The sequence below is a fragment of the Orbicella faveolata genome, unplaced genomic scaffold, assembly GCF_042242905.1.
Source record: "Orbicella faveolata isolate gen_17 unplaced genomic scaffold, um_ofav_v1 contig_46, whole genome shotgun sequence".
In the NCBI taxonomy this organism is placed as follows: Eukaryota; Metazoa; Cnidaria; class Anthozoa; order Scleractinia; family Merulinidae; genus Orbicella; species Orbicella faveolata.
Genome location: NW_028301576.1, coordinates 11,670,001 through 11,689,300, shown reverse-complemented (window position 1 = coordinate 11,689,300; position 19,300 = coordinate 11,670,001). Strand labels below are relative to the sequence as shown.

The following is a 19,300-nucleotide window of genomic DNA, read 5'->3' as shown; positions in this document are numbered from 1 at the left end:
GCTAAAACCAAACACAACAAAATTAAATATGCCGTCGATTTATGAGAAACGGGACTTATAAGCGATTTTTGTCCGCGCAAATTCATTTTTCGCGTTTTCCTCATGATAATAGCCCAGATTAGGAGATTTCCCTCTAACAAGTCGAATTAACCGGGAGAAAACCTGTCTAAATACAAAGACTGAACCTTGAGTTTGAATTTGCCCCCTAAATATTGCTACAACGGCGAAATGTTAGTCACATCTTTTCTATTTGGACAGAATTCTTGAATTCAGAACGCATACCTTCTCATCGAAAATTGTTACCACCGGCTTCCCAAATTAAGGTCGACGCAAGTACGCCTTCTGAACCAGTCGGCACTCCAAAGTCGCTCTAAAGTCGAACTTAATCAAGTTTGGTTCGGCACATGAGTGGAGCGGCGTTTGGACCGGGCCTTAGATGTTTTCACTCGTGGCGACCTTTATGAAATCAACAGTTTACCTGATTGTGAATAATTATTTAAATGCTGTGATGTGAAACGGAAGCGGACCGCAAACAGTCTGTAGTTCAATTTGCTCGTTTCTTGGTCAGTACAAACTTATAAGGCCGTTGGCAGCTTTATTGTGGAATCTCGGACATTTCCTTCTAAGGTTGCCGTAGCACGGCCATGACTCCATTTCCCGCGAGGTAAGGCCGCTAATCACTGTTGACAACACAACGATAAAAGGTCTTCTTCACCGATTAGAATACTATTGAACTTCGCTGTTTCGAACGAAGTAACAGAGGTTCGAAATAACCGGTTAAGGTGCCTCGATACAGCTTTTAACCAGTCTTCCCTTGATTGGATCGATATGGAAATTACACCAGCAATTGGAAATGGATTGAAGTTTGGTATAATGTTTTCTTAAGGCAATCGATATTTCCATGGAAATGATAAACGAAAAAAATTATGCGCGAACCAGATGTGATGTGAAAGAGCCAATAGCCATGCCATATGGTGTATGGCAAGTAGAATATAAAAGAACCAAGGAAACACACTCCTGAAGCGAGGTAGGCTTATTTTTATTTATTTTCCTTCGTATTTCTTAGGGTTAAGAACACAACCGTTTTTCCCAAACAAATCCTCATATTTCGACTGTTGCGAAACCTGAGTACTAATATATGTACAGGGACGAAGCTTGGCCACCTGTAATTGTAAATGGCAGTATTTGAACTTTAACTGAATTCGTGAAATCTCGGGTAGCTTTTCCAATTCTTACAGCTTGGGAACTGGGAATATCAGTCGAATAGCCCTCAGTAAATTCCCCCTAAACTGGAGGCCGACTAACTCCTGACGTAAAATCCATTTGCTACAAGTAAAACTTGTCTTTCAACTTAGTCAACTCTGTTCGTGAGGGGCTGAGCGTGCGTGTTTTTGTGATAGGGGAATGGGTTTGCTGTCAGAGAAAACCTGTGTGCATGTAGAGGATCTAGTGTTAGTAGCTAGCTTGCAATTAAATCCTGTGTTAGTATCGTCTGAAGCAAACAAATTTTGTACACCATTACTTTATTCACCTTTCACTAATACACGACTAGTACATTACTCTATGAAATAGAACCTCAAAATCACAATTAATCAGAAAGTACAAGCACTGTGATACCAATACTATTACATGTGCATTGAGTAAGTTAACGATTTCCTTTTTTTCGCTCATTATTGATCACTCAGAGAACAAAAACCTCTGGAATCAGGGTATGCACTTTGACCATCGGAAGGCCAATCAGAATTCCAACAGAGTCTGAGATTAGTAAGACTAGGGAGGTTTCGTGGGTTTGTATTGACTGCTGCGCGTGGGAGCTACTTTGTTTGTCCTTGTATTATCATTATTATTATTACTATTACTATTATTAGCGTTATCGTTATCGTTATCGTTATCGTTATTGTTATTGTTATTATCGTCCTCACGTAATGTTTGCTTAGAGTCCTTAGGGCCGAGACCAAACCATGGTCCTGGGACACTAGGGGATAGCCAGTTTTTAGCTTGATAGCACCCCCCTCAAAATGTGTGGTGTACCTAGCAAGGTTATCTTTTGTAGTTCACTGATGCTTATTTGGCCGGTAATTCTTCCAAGATAAGTTTCTAGTCCCTTTTTGATAGCTGCAAGTGTTCCAATGATAACTGGTATCGTTTCCGTTCTCATGCCACACATTCGGCTTGTTTCGATTTCCAAGTCCTTATATTCGGATAGTTTTTCACTGACTTTCACGGATGTGTTTCTGTCTGATGGTACTGCCATGTCAATAAATTTACAGGTTTTCGTTTTGTGGTCTTTAATCACTATATCGGGTCTGTTGGCTGTTATTTTCCTGTCTGTGTGTATTGGCATGTCCCATAATATCGTGACATCCTCGTTTTCTGTAACTGTTTCCGGGTCATGGTCATACCACTTTTCTGATGTCTTTATATTATAGTTGCGACAGACTTTCCAATGTAAATACGCGGCTGCTTTATCGTGTCGGTGGGTATATTCTGTTTTCGCAAGTTCAGGACACCCAGACACGATATGGTTGATTGTTTCGTCGTATTTGTTACACATCCTGCACAGGGGGCTAGTACCGTCTTTGATAATGCTGGCGTGGTGTGATCTGGTAGCTAGATTTTGGTCTTGGGCTGCGATTATGAATCCTTCCGTTTCTACCTTCAGTCCACTGCTTTTGAGCCACTGGTTGGTTTTGTGGTGGTCAACACCTGCTTCCTTTATTCTCTTTGGGTATCTTCCATGTGGGGCTTTGTCCTCCCACTGCTTTGTTAATTTTTCTTGGGTCTTATTTCGTGCCATTTGTTTGGTTCTCTTTGCATATTTGGTGGTTGTTTCTTCTGTTTTTTTGTCTGGTATTGTTAGGTCTAGTTCTTGTTTGAATTGTTCTGCTTGCCTTTGTATAGAGTACAATTTCTTTCTGCCATCATGTTCTTGCACTAGTTCGATTAGGGCATCATCAGTGTTCTTTAGGTATGTATCGAGCCCTATCGTGGTTGTTTTGTAAGAGGCTTCTAATTGGATAAGACCCCTACCACCAGCATTTCTTGGGAGGTAGAGTCTGTCTACATCTGCTTTTGTGTGATGCATTTTTGATAGGGTGAGTAGTTTTCTTGTTTTTGTGTCTAACCTCTTGATTTCACTCATCTTCCAGTCGATTATGTTAAAACTGTAGGTCACCGCTGGGATAGCTAAGGTGTTGATTGCTTCAAATCTATTGGCAGCATTGAGCTCCGTTTTTAGGGCCATCCTTACTCTGCGGTAGTATTCCTTCCCCACTTTTTTTTTGTCTTGGCATGCTGTATGCCATCACCTTCATCCACGCCAAGGTATTTATATGTGTTCTCTTGGTCTAGGTCTTTGATACAGGTGTCAATGTCAAGTTGTAGATCGGAAGTTTCTGTCAGCTTTCCTCTTTTGAATGTAGCTTTAGCGCATTTGTCCAGCCCGAATTCCATCTTGATATCATTGCTGAATGTCTTTACAATATTGAGTAGGCCGGTTTGCTGGCTGTCACTTTTTGCATATGTTTTTATGTCGTCTATATAAAAGAGGTGGCTGATTGTTTTACCCTGGGCTTCATACCCATAAGTGGTTGCCTTTAGTAATGAGCTCAGTGGAGCAAGGGCAAGATAGAACAGGAGTGGAGAGAGAGAGAGTCTCCTTGAAAGATTCCACTTTTGATATTGATACGCCTTGATGTCATTGACCCTTCAGCCTGGTTGAGGTGTAAAGTTGTCTTCCAACATTTCACGCTTTCTGCGATAAAGTTGACAGTCACAGGGCAGATCTTATAGATTTCCATGCACTTTATTATCCACGTGTGAGGTATACTATCAAATGCTTTCTTACAGTCTATCCAGGCTGTGGATAGGTTCTTTTTCTTGGTCTTACAGTCCTCCAGAATCATCTTGTTTATCAGAAGTTGGTCTTTGCATCCGTAGCTCCCTCTCTTACAGCCCTTCTGTTCTGATGGTAGGAGCTGGTGTTCATTCAAGAAAGTGTATGTTCGTTCTGCTATGATGGATGTCAGAATCTTATACATCGTGGGAAGACAAGACAAGTAATCGGTCTATAGTTCTTTGGGTTTTTTGTTTCTTCTGTTTTTGGTAGTAGATATGTAATACCTTCAGTAAGCCATTCTGGTGTTTCTTCGGAGTGTTCAATAACCTTTGTGTAAGCTTTTGCCAGGTCTTCATGTAAGCTGACAAGATGTTTGAGCCAGAAATTAGAAACTTTATCCTTTCCAGGTGATTTCCAGTTACTGCTTTTGTTGATAGCACAGGTGGTCTCTTCGACATTTATTGCTCTCCATGATTGGGCCTTAAGTGGCGCCCTCTGTAATTTTCAACTATGGCCATTTGGACCAGAAAAAATCAAATTCCTCAAACTTTCTCAGATGAATGGTCTAGATAAGTGATTCACAAAAATGTAGCTTTCAGTTCAATTCGATTCGTATTTTAGCGCTGGGGCCACCATCTTGGTTTTGCCCCTCTGAGAGGGCTTTCAGCGGCCATTTTAGGGCACATTTTTAACAATTTGCCATACAAAGAAAACGATCTAAATCCGGGTAAACACCCTTTATTCGAGACAAGCAAATGTTTCTTGTTACATCGAGAGGCTGTTTTGGCAATTTGATCATCACCTGATTTTTCTACAGAATTTTAAATTTCTGCCCTGTCGGACTACTCATGAAGCGCCATAAAAAAGGCGAAGTTTAAAGGAAAATATCGCCAAAAGTACATCACTTGAGATCCCAAAACTACCCTCCGCTTAAAGAGCAATGTCTCACCTGTAAAAACATGCAATAAAATTTTGGGGCAGTTAGAACTGTAAAATGTTAGAAGAAGAAGTTTAAGCTGTGCTTTTGTCAACAAAGACCGCCGTCCTAATTAGCATAATAACGTGAAAATAACGATGCACAGAGAAAATAGTGATATATTCCACTTACCTCGCGACATGTCGACAACTGGATATTCCACGATGCCTCATGTTATATTTCCAGTATGTTTCAGCCACATCTTCGGTGATTAGTGTACGAAATCACTCTCAGACATCGCCACGGTTAAGCAGATTTCAACTCTGCGAAGCCCGCTTCATAACATCTATCAATATTATTTGTCTTTTGCCTCCTAAGCCGCCGTTTACAAGAAGTTTAACAATTTGCTGAGATCCTAACTGACCCAGAACTCTGTTAGCAGCCTTTAAAATCCTCCTCTTAATCGAGGATTCCCATCAAGAACTCGTTTAAGCTCAGTTCTGTTTTGATCTGTTGTGCACCCGCCATTATTCCACAGATTGCGTTACATTTGACAAATGCACATTCCAACGGGTAGGGTGGGCAGGAAGTGAAAATGTAACCGACATTAAAGCCATTTTACGCATTTCTGTGGCTAAACTATTGTAGTAACTGGCTTTCCCAGAATGATTTGAACATGAGCTTTTGCTTGCAGGTATTTTCTAGTTTATTTTTGCAGGGTAGGTGGGGGAGGGGGGTTGAGTATTAAAAAAAAAAAAGAAAAAAAGAAAACGATAGACAGTATCAGGTGATCTGTGTATCTTGATCAGCTTTATCAGTTCATCAGTGAGGCCCTATTAGGGGTTTTCAGGATACTGGATATTTGGGTAAAAAGTTAATAGAATGGAATAAATTTAGGGGAAAAATTAATGGGGTAGAGCATGTTTAGATCAGATAAAACAGGACATTAATTGAGTAGGAAATCGTTGAGCTGGATTTAACAGGATACAAGATATTTAGGACAAAAATTAATAGGATAAGGGATACACCGACATCCCCCCCCCCTTCCCCCCTCCCACTATGGGGCCTCAACAATGGTCAGCTATTTAGGATAAAATAAAAATAAGTCAAGTGCTATAAGCATTTATTCTGGACTCTTAGTACTTATATCACGGTGGAATATGAAAGTTTTGTATCAGACTTTAGGGGTTTTAAGGTTAGGTAACGCGGCTCCTTGTTAGTAATTTCGAAGTCCACACTTGTTACACTGAATAGATAGATAAAGACGGGGCTGGAGAAATAAACAGAGAATGAAATGTGTCCCGAATTCTGTACCGTTTAGAAAGAATTTCTCACATGGCAACCTTTGTGTCTGCAAAGAGATCGAGGCACAACATTCCACACAACAATTTCATATAAACTTTACATCATTCCACACTATATTTGTAAACAACTATCCTAATCTCATTGACAGCCATTAGTTTTTGCCGAAAATTTTCATTTATTACAAATAGAATACGGATAGAACTCCAATAAAAAGCCTCTTCCTTGTGTTTTTTTTGTTCAGCATTATACTTGTGTCTTTCGCTGCCCGAAATGCCATCAAATGCTGCGAAAGGCAACAGACTGACAAGCAGTGCGCAAGAAAAGTTTTTCTCGGGTCAGGAAACGGCCATAAAAGTCGAAGCAATTACTGTAGCACAAAAGATGAGGCGCTCAAAAGATGAGGCCAGAATTAGGCGGTTCACCTGTGATGAGTTCCTGACTCCTTGCCACGTTTAATCCTTCCTCTTGCGAATGGCTTCAAAGCTCAGAAACAGACAGGAGAAGGTCCTCCAACAAGACACAACAACCGCTGAGAATCAAGCTGCAGATATTTTTGACAAGTGTCATTTAACTCATCCAATTGCTTATGACTCATTCAACTTGTGTGCCTTAAACGCATCTATAATGTCTTTAAAAAGCTAAGCGTCAACATTAGTGCTTCGCTTGATAGATGCGGGTATTTTAAAGCGCCCTACATAGGGTTGAAAACTAGTCTTGTGCAGACATGCAGCTGTGCTCCATCACAGAACTGAACGACATTAGCGGCTGTGGGGTGCCTCAGGCTCATAACGAATGGTGCCTACAAAATACAAACGTGTTTCCGCCAGATTAAGAAAACTTGGAAAAAGTAGATCTTAGCCAGGGTTATTAGAATCCCCAAAGAAAACTGGGGATAGTCATTAATTTTTCCGAGATAATTAGCTAATGCTGAAGGTAGCATTTTCCTGAAAAAAAGGTAAAGATATTTCTTCACAGATTCTCCTAAGGTTCGCTTTTACATGCAGAAAACTAAACATATTAAAAAACATCTTTAAACTACGTGGTAAGTGGTAACATAAAAACTACTTTTGAATCGTCGCAACAGCACTCCTCTGGCTTAGCCAAAATATAGTCTACATAACTTTTCCTCACAGCCAAAAACTAATGCATTGTCAAATAGGCTTGCCACTTCCAATGCATACCAGAAAATGTAGCTGTAATCACCCCTTTTTAAAAAGTTAAATGAGTTGTTTCATCCTTTCGAAAACTTTGTCGGTGTCCGTTACATTTTTTCCTGTTACTTTCCAAGTAAGTTAAACATTGACGTCTCTCGCAGTTGTTTTGCGCGCGCATTATGCCATCTACAGTTGAATTTCAGTATGATTTTTTCTACGGATACGATAAAAGCTAGTTTTTCAGCTGGAAGCCGTTCACAGTTAGTGCTTAGCGATATGCTGCTTTTCTGGTAATCCCGGTTTTAGTACCGGCTCGTAATTTTAGTGCGAAATTTGTTTCGGCCACAATAGGATTTTAAGTTGCAAGTCGCACGCTTGGTAGGTTAGTTAATTACGTCACTAGTTCCAACCCAAGCGCGCGCCTGGCCTTTAAACCATGCCTAAAATGGAAGGCACTGTCCTTAACTGCCCTTCAGTAATTTTCTGAGCATTTTCTTTTCTGATGCAAAAGTGAAACGGCTAAGAAAATGTAAGAAGTTTAAATAAAATGTCGCTTATCATTTGATGGCACTTCCGGCTGCGAAAGACACAACTCTCCCGCTTTATCTGATCTAAACATGCCCTACCCCATTAATTTTTCCCCTAAATTTCTTGCATCCTGTTAATTTTTTACCCAAATATCCAGTATCCTGAAAACCCCTAATAGGGCCTCACTGATGAACTGATAAAGCTGATCAAGATACACAGATCACCTGATACTGTCTATCGTTTTCTTTTTTTCTTTTTTTTTTTTAATACTCAACCCCCCTCCCCCACCTACCCTGCAAAAATAAACTAGAAAATACCTGCAAGCAAAAGCTCATGTTCAAATCATTCTGGGAAAGCCAGTTACTACAATAGTTTAGCCACAGAAATGCGTAAAATGGCTTTAATGTCGGTTACATTTTCACTTCCTGCCCACCCTACCCGTTGGAATGTGCATTTGTCAAATGTAACGCAATCTGTGGAATAATGGCGGGTGCACAACAGATCAAAACAGAACTGAGCTTAAACGAGTTCTTGATGGGAATCCTCGATTAAGAGGAGGATTTTAAAGGCTGCTAACAGAGTTCTGGGTCAGTTAGGATCTCAGCAAATTGTTAAACTTCTTGTAAACGGCGGCTTAGGAGGCAAAAGACAAATAATATTGATAGATGTTATGAAGCGGGCTTCGCAGAGTTGAAATCTGCTTAACCGTGGCGATGTCTGAGAGTGATTTCGTACACTAATCACCGAAGATGTGGCTGAAACATACTGGAAATATAACATGAGGCATCGTGGAATATCCAGTTGTCGACATGTCGCGAGGTAAGTGGAATATATCACTATTTTCTCTGTGCATCGTTATTTTTACGTTATTATGCTAATTAGGACGGCGGTCTTTGTTGACAAAACCACAGCTTAAACTTCTTCTTCTAACATTTTACAGTTCTAACTGCCCCAAAATTTTATTGCATGTTTTTACAGGTGAGACATTGCTCTTTAAGCGGAGGGTAGTTTTGGGATCTCAAGTGATGTACTTTTGGCGATATTTTCCTTTAAACTTCGCCTTTTTTATGGCGCTTCATGAGTAGTCCGACAGGGAAGAAATTTAAAATTCTGTAGAAAAATCAGGTGATGATCAAATTGCCAAAACAGCCTCTCAATGTAACAAGAAACATTTGCTTGTCTCGAATAAAGGGTGTTTACCCGGATTTAGATCGTTTTCTTTGTATGGCAAATTGTTAAAAATGTGCCCTAAAATGGCCGCTGAAAGCCCTCTCAGAGGGGCAAAACCAAGATGGTGGTCCCAGCGCTAAAATACGAATCGAATTGAACTGAAAGCTATATTTTTGTGAATCACTTATCTAGACCATTCATCTGAGAAAGTTTGAGGAATTTGATTTTTTCTGGTCCAAATGGCCATAGTTGAAAATTACAGAGGGCGCCTCTTAAGGTCTTTGTGCAGGTCTTCGTGCCCTTTTATCCATGCAGAGTCTTTGTTGTGCGATTTTTCTTTCTCCCAGATGTTACTCCAAAAATCTACAACTTCTTCCGGCTGCGGTGGTTTATCCACATCAATCTTTTTCTTTCCCAGTTCACGGTAGAACTTTTTGCCGTCCTCTTTGAAGATCTTACTTTGCCGGAAATGTTTGTTTCTTTTTTCAAATCTCTTTATCCTTTGCGCTTTAGCTTGTATTTATTGTTTCAATTTTACTTTGATAATTGGCACATCCCCAGGTTTTTTGATGTCGTAGCGTTTCTCAATCTCTTTCCTTTTTCTCTCCCTGATGTTTGAACCGTTCTGTATTTCCGTCAGAATCGAAAGGTCACTTCGCTTTTTTTGGATCTCTTTCTTAATTTTTGCTTTCCAAGCAGGCTCTTCTGTTCTTTTTTTGTGTGTATGCGGCTGTGTTGTCTTGGTGTTAGGCCTATTTTTTCTGTTATTACCGAGGCAGTGGCGTATACAATTTGGTTTATGCCAGTTATAGTGAGTGGTCCATCGATGCCTTCTTTGATTTCTTTAATGGCTTTGTTGGCTGTGTCAATTGTATCACGGGCACGGCGATCTTTCTTTATCTTTGGCAGGAGTGGCCTCTTAGTCATTTCCTGGTATTTGACTGTTTCCCACTTTCTCAGTATATCATTTTTCATTGCTATCATACTCTCCTCTGGCTTCGTTTCTGTAGGTTTTTGTGTTCTTCCAGCACTTTCAGGTAATGTGGAAGTGTTTTCGTCCACACTTGCTTCAACCATCTCCTGTTTGTTAGTGTCTTCAATCCCAAGTCTTGATCTGTTTAATTCCTCTGGAATGAGGGTGGTTTGCCTTACGTTTGCTCGTATGGTTTCAAGTTCCATTTCAGTGAGTCTTTTACTCTTGATAATGTTCCTGCGAACATTAGCGAATTTGTTTGCATCAAGGTTTGGCCTTGCTGTGGGGTTTTCTAGCCGCCAGATGTTATATGCAGCCTTGGTGGTAGTAGTCTCAGAAGGGTTATTCGCAGCTTTGTAAAATGCTTCCATCACTTGTTTATACTCCTCTCTAGTCCATTTCTGTCAAGTTCCTTTCGAGGGATTTACGGTGGGTGTAGCTAGAGGATCTCTGTGAGGGTTGTCCTCGTTGTGGATGTCCTCTAGTACTTCGTGAGCGGAGTTTGTTCCAGTAGCTGACTTTTCGATCCCAGCCTGGTTCCCCGCTGGGGGACGCGGTCCTTGTTGATCCGCGGGACGACCGATGCGGCATGAGTTATTCCTAGTACGACTTTTCATGTTTGTAGTGCTCGTAACCCAGAGCAGGGTGGCTGCGGGGTTGCTGGCACTTGCCAAAGGTGCCACCCCAGACTCTGGTCGGCGGGAGCGTCCAATTTCCCGAAGTAGGCTAAAGAGTAAGTTTGTCTTACTCCATGCCCCATTAAAAGCCTTTTAAAAGATTATTACTATCATTATCATTATCATTACCATTACCATTACCATTACCATTACCATTACCATTACCATTACCATTGCCATTGCCATTGCCATTGCCACTGCCACTGCCACTGCCACTGCCATTGCCATTGCCATTGCCATTGCCACTGCCATTGCCATTGCCATTGCCATTATCATTATCATTATCATTATCATTATTATTATTATCAACATTACTATTCTAATTATTTTTAGGTTTTATTTTGAGTCAACAAACGTCAGTCAATGCAAAATTCCCGATGTTCTAACTGGTAAAAGGTGCCTTATTACAGTAACTCTGGACCACAAAAAACGTAAGAACTCTGGGAAAAGGTAAAGTCCGTATATGATGCGTTGCGGGTAAAAACCTATGATGTAAATTGAATGTAACGTAACAAATGTGTCTACAACCATACAAGATTTAAGTGAAAGTGTAACTATCACTGGGTGCAAATGACATCTGTAGCCTTTTAAAAGCTTACACTGAAACTAAATGATAACGACGCTAAATATAACCTATTGAGGCTACTCCACCAAACAAGGGGCATGACAACTCTTTAGTATTAAATTACTTCACCTATTGAGTGTTATTAGTTCTACTTAAAATGTCATTAATTGTTTTAGCGAGCAAGGTCAGATTAATTTCTCCTTCACGGTCAAAGGAGAGAATACGAATTTAGTAAGAATCAAATGGCCCTTCAATCCTAGTCTGTCCACAGGCGTTTCTTTTTGGTTTTCTCACTTGTCTACATCAATCCTTATCAGCGCTTAACTGTGGTTTCCGTACACTTTTTTTTTTCGTAATGACCTTATACAATAAGCTAGTACCACAACCATAAGTCAAGCTCCCAATATTAAATAGACGTCATCAAAAACATCGTCATGCTTCAGACAAGAACGCGGGCCTTTTGATTATGCCATCTATTTGATACTTTTTAGTATCCTTGCTTAACAAAACTGGTAATACCTTTGAGGATACAAAGCCCCTTATAGCCCCCCTCGAATAAGCGCCCCCTCCGAATAAGCGCCCCTCCTATCGGCCAAAATTTAAAATAAGCGCCCTCCCCCTCGAATAAGCGCCCCCCTCTACTCCCTCCCATTTTGTGGACGAGTAATATAATGAGACAACAAAGGATGTGTAGTTTTCGTTGTGTAGTATTGGATTTGTGCATTTTTCAGTTTGTGAACACGTTAAGTTTAGAAAAAATTACAAGTACTATGAACGATGCCGCGATTTAAAGTTTAGATCATGTCAGGCCACGATTTGGGAAAAATTTAATAAGAGCCCCTCCTCGATTAAGCGCCCCCCTCCCCCTCCCCCCCTCGAATAAGCGCTCCCGTCTTCTCCTAAACTTAAAATAAGCGCACCGGGCGCTAATTCGAGGATTTACGGTATGCCCTGCAACCTACTGGTACATTATAATAAACAATTAGATTGTGAGCTCGAGATTTCTATCGCGTGATAGTTCACGAGGGCTCAGGTGCTTCCTCTGCAAAGTCTCCCCTTACTTATTATTTGATTGCTTTACAACAAGCCTTAACTTTGTCAGGGTCTCGTTTCAACTTCCTTACGATGCGTCTGAGTCGTTTCACAGCTTGAACATAATTTTTCCCGAATTCCGATGGGCTATCTTCTACAGTAGTTGTACCTCATAGATTTCCCCATCAAAGTTCAGTCGTTTAGGCGAAGTCAGTGGCTGCATCTTCTTCTCCTAGTGACAGGGTTGGATTCGCAGGTTTGGTTATGCCCGTGGATCCCAGTTCCCAGAACCGTTTTAAACTTGCAGTGACTTCGCTGTTCTCTACAATCGTCAGCATTGAAGAGGTGTATCCTGAACTAGACTCTGCAGGTCCTGATCCAGCAACTAGCTGGTGAGTTAGCAGTTGCTCATCTCGTGTATATCAGGCTAGTAACGAGAGAGAAGTAGTAGGAACATCGACTTCACGGTACTAAATGCTACGAGGCAAAGAACTGTCTTGTTAACTCACATCCCAGAATGTATGCGGATGAAACTCATTTGACCTTTGCCAGTAACGATGTTGCGCATGTAGAGCAAAATATGAACGATGATCTAACTAAAATTACTGAATGGTTAACGGCAAATAAACTCACTCTTAATAAGTCAAAGACTGAGTTTATGTTGATTGGTTCAAGGCAAAGGTTAAATACTTTTAATAGACTCCCGTCTTTTACTATCGACAGTAATTCTATTAAACAAGTAGAATTTACGAAATCTCTTGGAGTATATATAGATGAAAACTTAACTTGGAACGTACATATCGAACATATTTCCAAAAAAATTGCCTCCTGCATAGGCATCTTGAAGAGAAGCAGGTCTTTTGTTCCGTTTGAATCGTTCCTATGCATCTATAATGCTTTAGTTCAACCTTATTTCGATTACTGTAGCGTCGTATGGGGTAATTGCAATAAACCTCTTTCCATTAATCTACAAAAACTACAGAATCGCGCTGCGCGTATTTTGACCTCTTCTTCATATGATGCCAATGCGGATGATCTCTTTGTTAGACTTGGCTGGCAAAAACTTAATCTTCAACGAGAATTAAAAACAGCCACTATGGTCTATAAATCTCTTAATGGCCTGGCCCCTGATAATCTGAAATCAATGCTTACTGATCGGAGTGCAATATCTACCTATTCTCTTAGGAATTGTGAGGGCAAACTAGCTGTTCCACTCCCTCCGCACCAATTTTCTAAAAAACAGCTTCAGCTATAGTGGTGCGGTGCTGTTGAACAGCTTACCTACCAATCTGCCGCAAGCACAAACTCTTGCTAGTTTTAAATCCGGCTGCAGGGGTTTCCTTTTTCATAATAAATAAGTTAATTAATCACACGGCATTCATGGAAGGCAGGCAGTTCGTTATTGTTTTCATTTTTGTTGTTATGAGATTAATTAGTAGTACATTAGTATCTTAATAATGTAATTAATGCAATTTTAGTATTTACTTTAAGCTCTGATATTTTACCCGTGTATAAATAAAGTTAAATAATAATAATAATAATAATAATAATAATGATAATAATAATAATAATAATACGGTAGAAGTCTGCAAGGGTCAGATTTTTTAGTGAGGGTTGTCTCGGAGATTCCATCTCACCGATCCAAGCCGGATTGCAGATCTTAGTATGGTGAGAGCGTCTACTTAGGAGGAAATTTTAGTGTCTCATTTGATAGGTGAGAGGGCAAATGTTGCTCTTTGTAATCTCCTAGTCTCACTGGTTTGTCCTCCTCTTTCTCCTTACGTTGTAACGGTATTTTACTTTGTTAGACCTTAAAGCGTGAGGGTTTTGGTATGTATGAGCGCTGACTGTCAGGTTCAAATAAGAAAAGCGGTCACGTCTTGATTTTTAACCAGTAACCTGGCTAATGCAGTTTGTAGAAGACAGATGTAGCAGGTTTCGTAGCAGCCAATTCACTTAGGATAGTGTTGTTTTGATTTTGAGATGTTTTGTTGTGATCAGGAGTCTTTGGTGTGGTCGCTTGGGGCTGACTATATCATCCACTAGCTTGTGATGTCGACGACTACAATTCGTAACTGAACATTTAGGATGGCGACAGATTTGTGGGAAATTATTGTGGCTGGTAGGCTGAACGTAATTGTAATACATGTTGCTTTCTTGGGCAAGTCGCCAGAGGGTCATGTTTGGACTTCCAGATACCTCATTGTCAATCGTTTTGATTCAAACCCCAGTGTGAGGGTTTGATAACTGGTTTGAGCTCGCAGAGTTCTGCCGTGTTGACAGATTTCATTCTATTTATCTTCTAGATGGCTGGTACGGCGCGTGCTGCATAGATCTTTTTTTCTTGTCTATCTTGGAGGTTTCTTTGCTGCAGTTGGATTTTATCAATCTCTTTTCTAAGAAGCATTGCTGCGTGTTTGGTAGTGTGTCCGCCATATACAGTAATCCTGTATTGTGAAGGGATAGGATACCTGTGCTGAGAGCTGGTATAATTCTGTGATAATCGTGCTGATTGCATTAATCTCTACATTAGACTTTAGCGGAGCTCAAGAATTCGGTCAGCGTATGACAGGGAATGGCTGTGACCTGGACATCGGTCATAACAATGGAGCGCGGGTTTCTTTTCGTGCTCGAAGGTTTCAGTCTTCTATTTGCTGATCGCCGAGGGTTCCTGCTGCTGGGCAACTGAATTTGATCTGGTAAAATTGAACCAAGTAAGGACCACATTTTATTTTCATCCACGGTCAGTACAAAACAAACCAAGCGTAGTGCAATTTAAGTTGCAAATTCAAAATTATTTTCTGTTTCTATTTTCTGTTTCTCTTATAAACTGTCGTTACATGTGAATATATCTATATCTATATCTATATCTATATCTATATCTATCTATATATATATATATATATATATATATATATATATATATATATATATATATATTTTAATCTTGCTAAAAAAAAATCGGTAAATGCGCCCGTAAATAAACCAACTAATGCGTTCAAGAGGGAATTCAGACCTACTTTAGTTTTTTACATGTCTGCGGACGTCAACAATTGCGGTCGGGTAATTTGCTGCTGTTAGCGACTTTTTTAATGTTCCTCATTGAAACAGTTCAGCTGATTAATCCTGGCTAACATATCTAAATCGTTTACCTTTATGTGACTCAAGTCATGTGTGATTCTTTTTGAGAGAAAACGTTGAAATGATACAACCTAAGATTTGACAAAATCGAGCGTTAAATTTTGAATTAGGCTGCAATAGTAAGAGATGCCTAATCCTGAAAGGGATTCATATATTTTATTGGCCGGCTGGGAGATCCGTATAGGGAAAAACTGTGACCTCGGTCTTGAAAATGCTGCGCGAGGCCGCAGGCCGAGGGCAGCATTTTCAAGCCCGAGGTCACAGTTTTTCACTATACGGACCGACCCTAAGCCGGACAATAACATGTTTATCTTTTTTTCTTGCAGTAAATTGACTTACAAGTGGGTTTGTTTACGCAACTTTGTCATTGAATTGGTTTACGCGCCGTGCACAAACCAATCCTAAAAAACTCTAACTAGCGAACGAGCGAGTAACTCAGATACTAGACAAGGTAAGATGTGTTAAAGAACAGATTTATTTCGGACTACTTTATGTTAGTGGCATTTAGTTCACCAATTAAGTTCTCCGAAAGTGTTTCTCCGGTGTGAAATTTCGTGCAAAGTTTGAATTTGTACTACAAAAACAATTTCTGTCAGTCGTTGCGAATCACTCGAAATCAGACTTTTCTACCGTAAATTGAGTGGCAGATAGCGAGGAAATCCGTGAAGTGTATTCCACAGAAATTCTCTCAATTACAGCAACGATCAGAGAGGTAAACGCGACTGAAATTGTGTCATTTTTTAATTAAAATTGTATAGAAAGAGACACGCAGGATTACTCGCCATTACAGCGCCGAGCTACAAACAGCCAAACAAACTCTCACAACTTCAAAAAACTCAATTGAATTTACTTACAGTGACTTTCCTCGCCCTTTAAAGGTGAATAGAGACAAACATGCGTTGATTAATCGTCGATGGAAGTGTAAAAAGGGCGAAAAATTGACGATTACCGCTAATTCGTTCACGAAAATAGATCAACTCGACGGATTCCGCCCGCTGTGGCGGTCCGGATGAGAAAATTCCGCCCGCTCCCGGAACCAATCAGATTGCAGGATTTGTTGAATTACGCCCGCTCACGAGCTGAGAAAAAGATAAAACCCAGTTATTTTGCAGTTGAAAGATTGAATCATATGCTAATAGACCATAAACAACTTCCTTTGTCTTCTTCTGCGATTTACAATGACTACATCGCGTTCTAAATTTCATTCACCATGATTATATCAAAATTACTAAATAATACCTGCAAACTAACCCATAAACTTCTTTGATACTTACTTGTCGCTGATCAAAACGTAATGGAAAATGTTGCTCTACGTTATCAAAACTCTTGTTTTGTCTGTCTAGCGGACAAGAACAGAACAAGTTTCTAAAGCTAGCAAAAGTCATTAAATTCTAATTTTTATTCTAACGAGCAACGCTGTTTGTTAGAACGCTTTTGTTTAATCGTCGATTTGTCCAACAGAATGAAGTCTTCCATTCTCGTCTTGTTTTCCACGTTTTGCTCTCTCACTTGAGTTAAATGGCTCTCTTTTTCCATTGAATGGCGAGTAATAAAATTTCGATCCTACTTCTGTTGCAAAGAAGCAGTTAATTTTCATGTGTTTTCGACGAAATGTTTTATACCAATGTTTGTGGTACAGAATTATAATTTCAAATTTTGAGACACATTTATCAGTTTATCCCTCAATCATTTTATACTAAGACACAAAGATAGATTAAATTGATTATAAATATAGATTACTTCATAGAAAGTGCGACTTACGGATTTTTATTCACGAGTTGCAAAACTTTGGAAAACGAACAGGTGAGCGCGGCGAACGAGTGAGTTTTCCAACGAGTGAATAAAAACGAGTTTTTCGACGAGTGAATAAAAATCTGTACAAAGCACTTTCTATGTTGTAATCTGTTTATTGTTTATATAACGAGAATTAAACATATCCGTTGAATCAGTTTTAGTTTTCCCGATACCGTAAATTTACATGCAGAAGAGCAACAAATTCAAAACTGATCTAAATGACCAATCGTAATAAAAACAAACAAATCTGCTTTCCCGTCCAGCAACAGGCGGACGAATAGCCTACACAAGCTTAAATGTAATACGGGAGAATTCGTAAATACATAGTGTGAAATCTTTTCGCTTGTCCCTAATCACTCTCAAATTCAATCATGTAATAGCGGCGCTTTGCGCCGTGCAAAGACAAATTCGGACTCTGTTGACTCATACTGTTTAAATGTGAATGTTCCTCCTTGAATGTTGTTGGCTTTGTGATGTTAAATTTACTTTCCCGGTTTCTTAAATGGCCATTGATTCTCAAACTGAAGTTCTAGCGCTCAAGATGTTGGATATATTCCGCTGCTGTTTTTCCGAAAGTGAACTAAAACGGGAAGCCGACGCCATGTTCTCGAAACACAAACTTCAAGCGGGCGCTGATTTCAAGACCGCGCTTCTCGGAAGCCATTTGAGTGCCTAACTCTGATTGGCTAAGTGATTCTACTCTGGACGGTGATTGGTTATATTTTCACATGGGAAGAACGCTATACGCGAAGCTGACTGGACGCCGGTGATCGCTTTTTCCACATGTGCAAATATAGCACATATAGAATTCTATTTGCAAGGTTTATTGCCTAAAATTCTCGCTATATGTACAATAAATAATTGTACGAGTTTTTCGCTCTAATCTGAGAGATAATCGTTCTGCCAACTGCCAAGCCTTATACTGAATAATCTGCCTTTGATCATACTAACTCATAGAAAGTCTACTGGTACTGTTATTAGTGAAAGTGATTTTAAAACATCTCTGATTATGATTATGATCTGATTATGCATTAATACTGATTAGCAAGTACGAGAAACTTTTTACTTTTTCGTTTTCGTTTTGATTTTGGCCTAACATGCTGTCGCTCTCTTCTTGTTAAGCAAGACACGACCATGCCACGAAATGATATTTAGTGTGTAAGCGTCATGAAGAAAACTCATGTAGATGGTTCCACTCTTTGCGAACATTATTCAGTGAACAGTTTATTTTACTGTGAATATATGCTTGAATCTATGAGTAAGCCGGCGGGTAAGTAAATTATGCCAAAAAATATTGATACAAAAATGTATGTTTTCTAGCATGAAATAAAGCATCGATTATAAAACACACATTCATGATTTAACTTAAGCCGCCGCCATATTGGATATCCACTTAGGATCAGTGCCTTTCTACAAACAGCAACAAAAGGCTAGGTAAATGCTTATTTGCCTAAAAACTATAACCAATTTGTAGAAAAAGGCTTGCTTTATTCGATTTTAGCATTTGTACGTGGCATAGAGTAAAATTCTTAGCAATAAAGCTTGGGGTTAATGCCTTACGTGTAAACCTAAATCTTGAAGTTCAAAACGTAACTTGAAAACCCCAAACGTGACGTGTAGCTCTGGTCACGTGACTCCTAGCCGTTCGCCGTTTGCGAAAAACGTGGCTCTAAAAGTCTCTCTTGAGAAGATTATTATATTCTTGAACCATTAAGCGATTAGTGGATGAGTTTTTCGTGAAATCCACGATAATCAAGATTACTAACTGTCATAGATTATCCTGGATATCAAGTAAGTAAGTAAGTAAGTAAGTAAGTAAGTAAGTAAGTAAGTAAGTAAGTAAGTAGGTAAGACTTGCTAAGACAAGAATCCCGAATCCAACAGGTGTTTTACTGCGCCTTGTTGCACAGAAAATACGAGCCTGCATTCAGTTGATAGTATGAAATCTAAAACCCATAAGGGTTTGAAACGTGTAATGAGCGTTCTAAGCATCACTTTTGAAAATGAGGAGTTGAAGAAGAGAAGTAACTTAATGCTTTGATTCCAGGGTGGGGAAAGGGGGTAAAATGGGTCGGAAAACAAGCATATGCTATTAATTTTCTTTTTCGCGCACAGGCAGCCCAAACGCACGTCATTAGCCCGTGTCACGTAAGATAATTTTTACCCGGTTACTAAATATTTATTGAGAGTTTGTATGGGGATTGCCA

General features: G+C 39.7%; 1 protein-coding gene across 1 annotated transcript in view; it reads right to left on the bottom strand.

The window, feature by feature from the left end:
* LOC110052331 (uncharacterized) overlaps window positions 1–3,453 on the bottom strand; it is a 32,016-nt gene extending 28,563 nt beyond the window's left edge. Inside the window, exon 1 of the mRNA XM_089276681.1 lies at window positions 3,309–3,453. Coding sequence (XP_089132807.1) covers window positions 3,309–3,453 — 145 coding nt within the window. The remainder of the gene's footprint in view (window positions 1–3,308) is intronic.
* Between the last annotated feature and the right edge of the window lie 15,847 nt (window positions 3,454–19,300).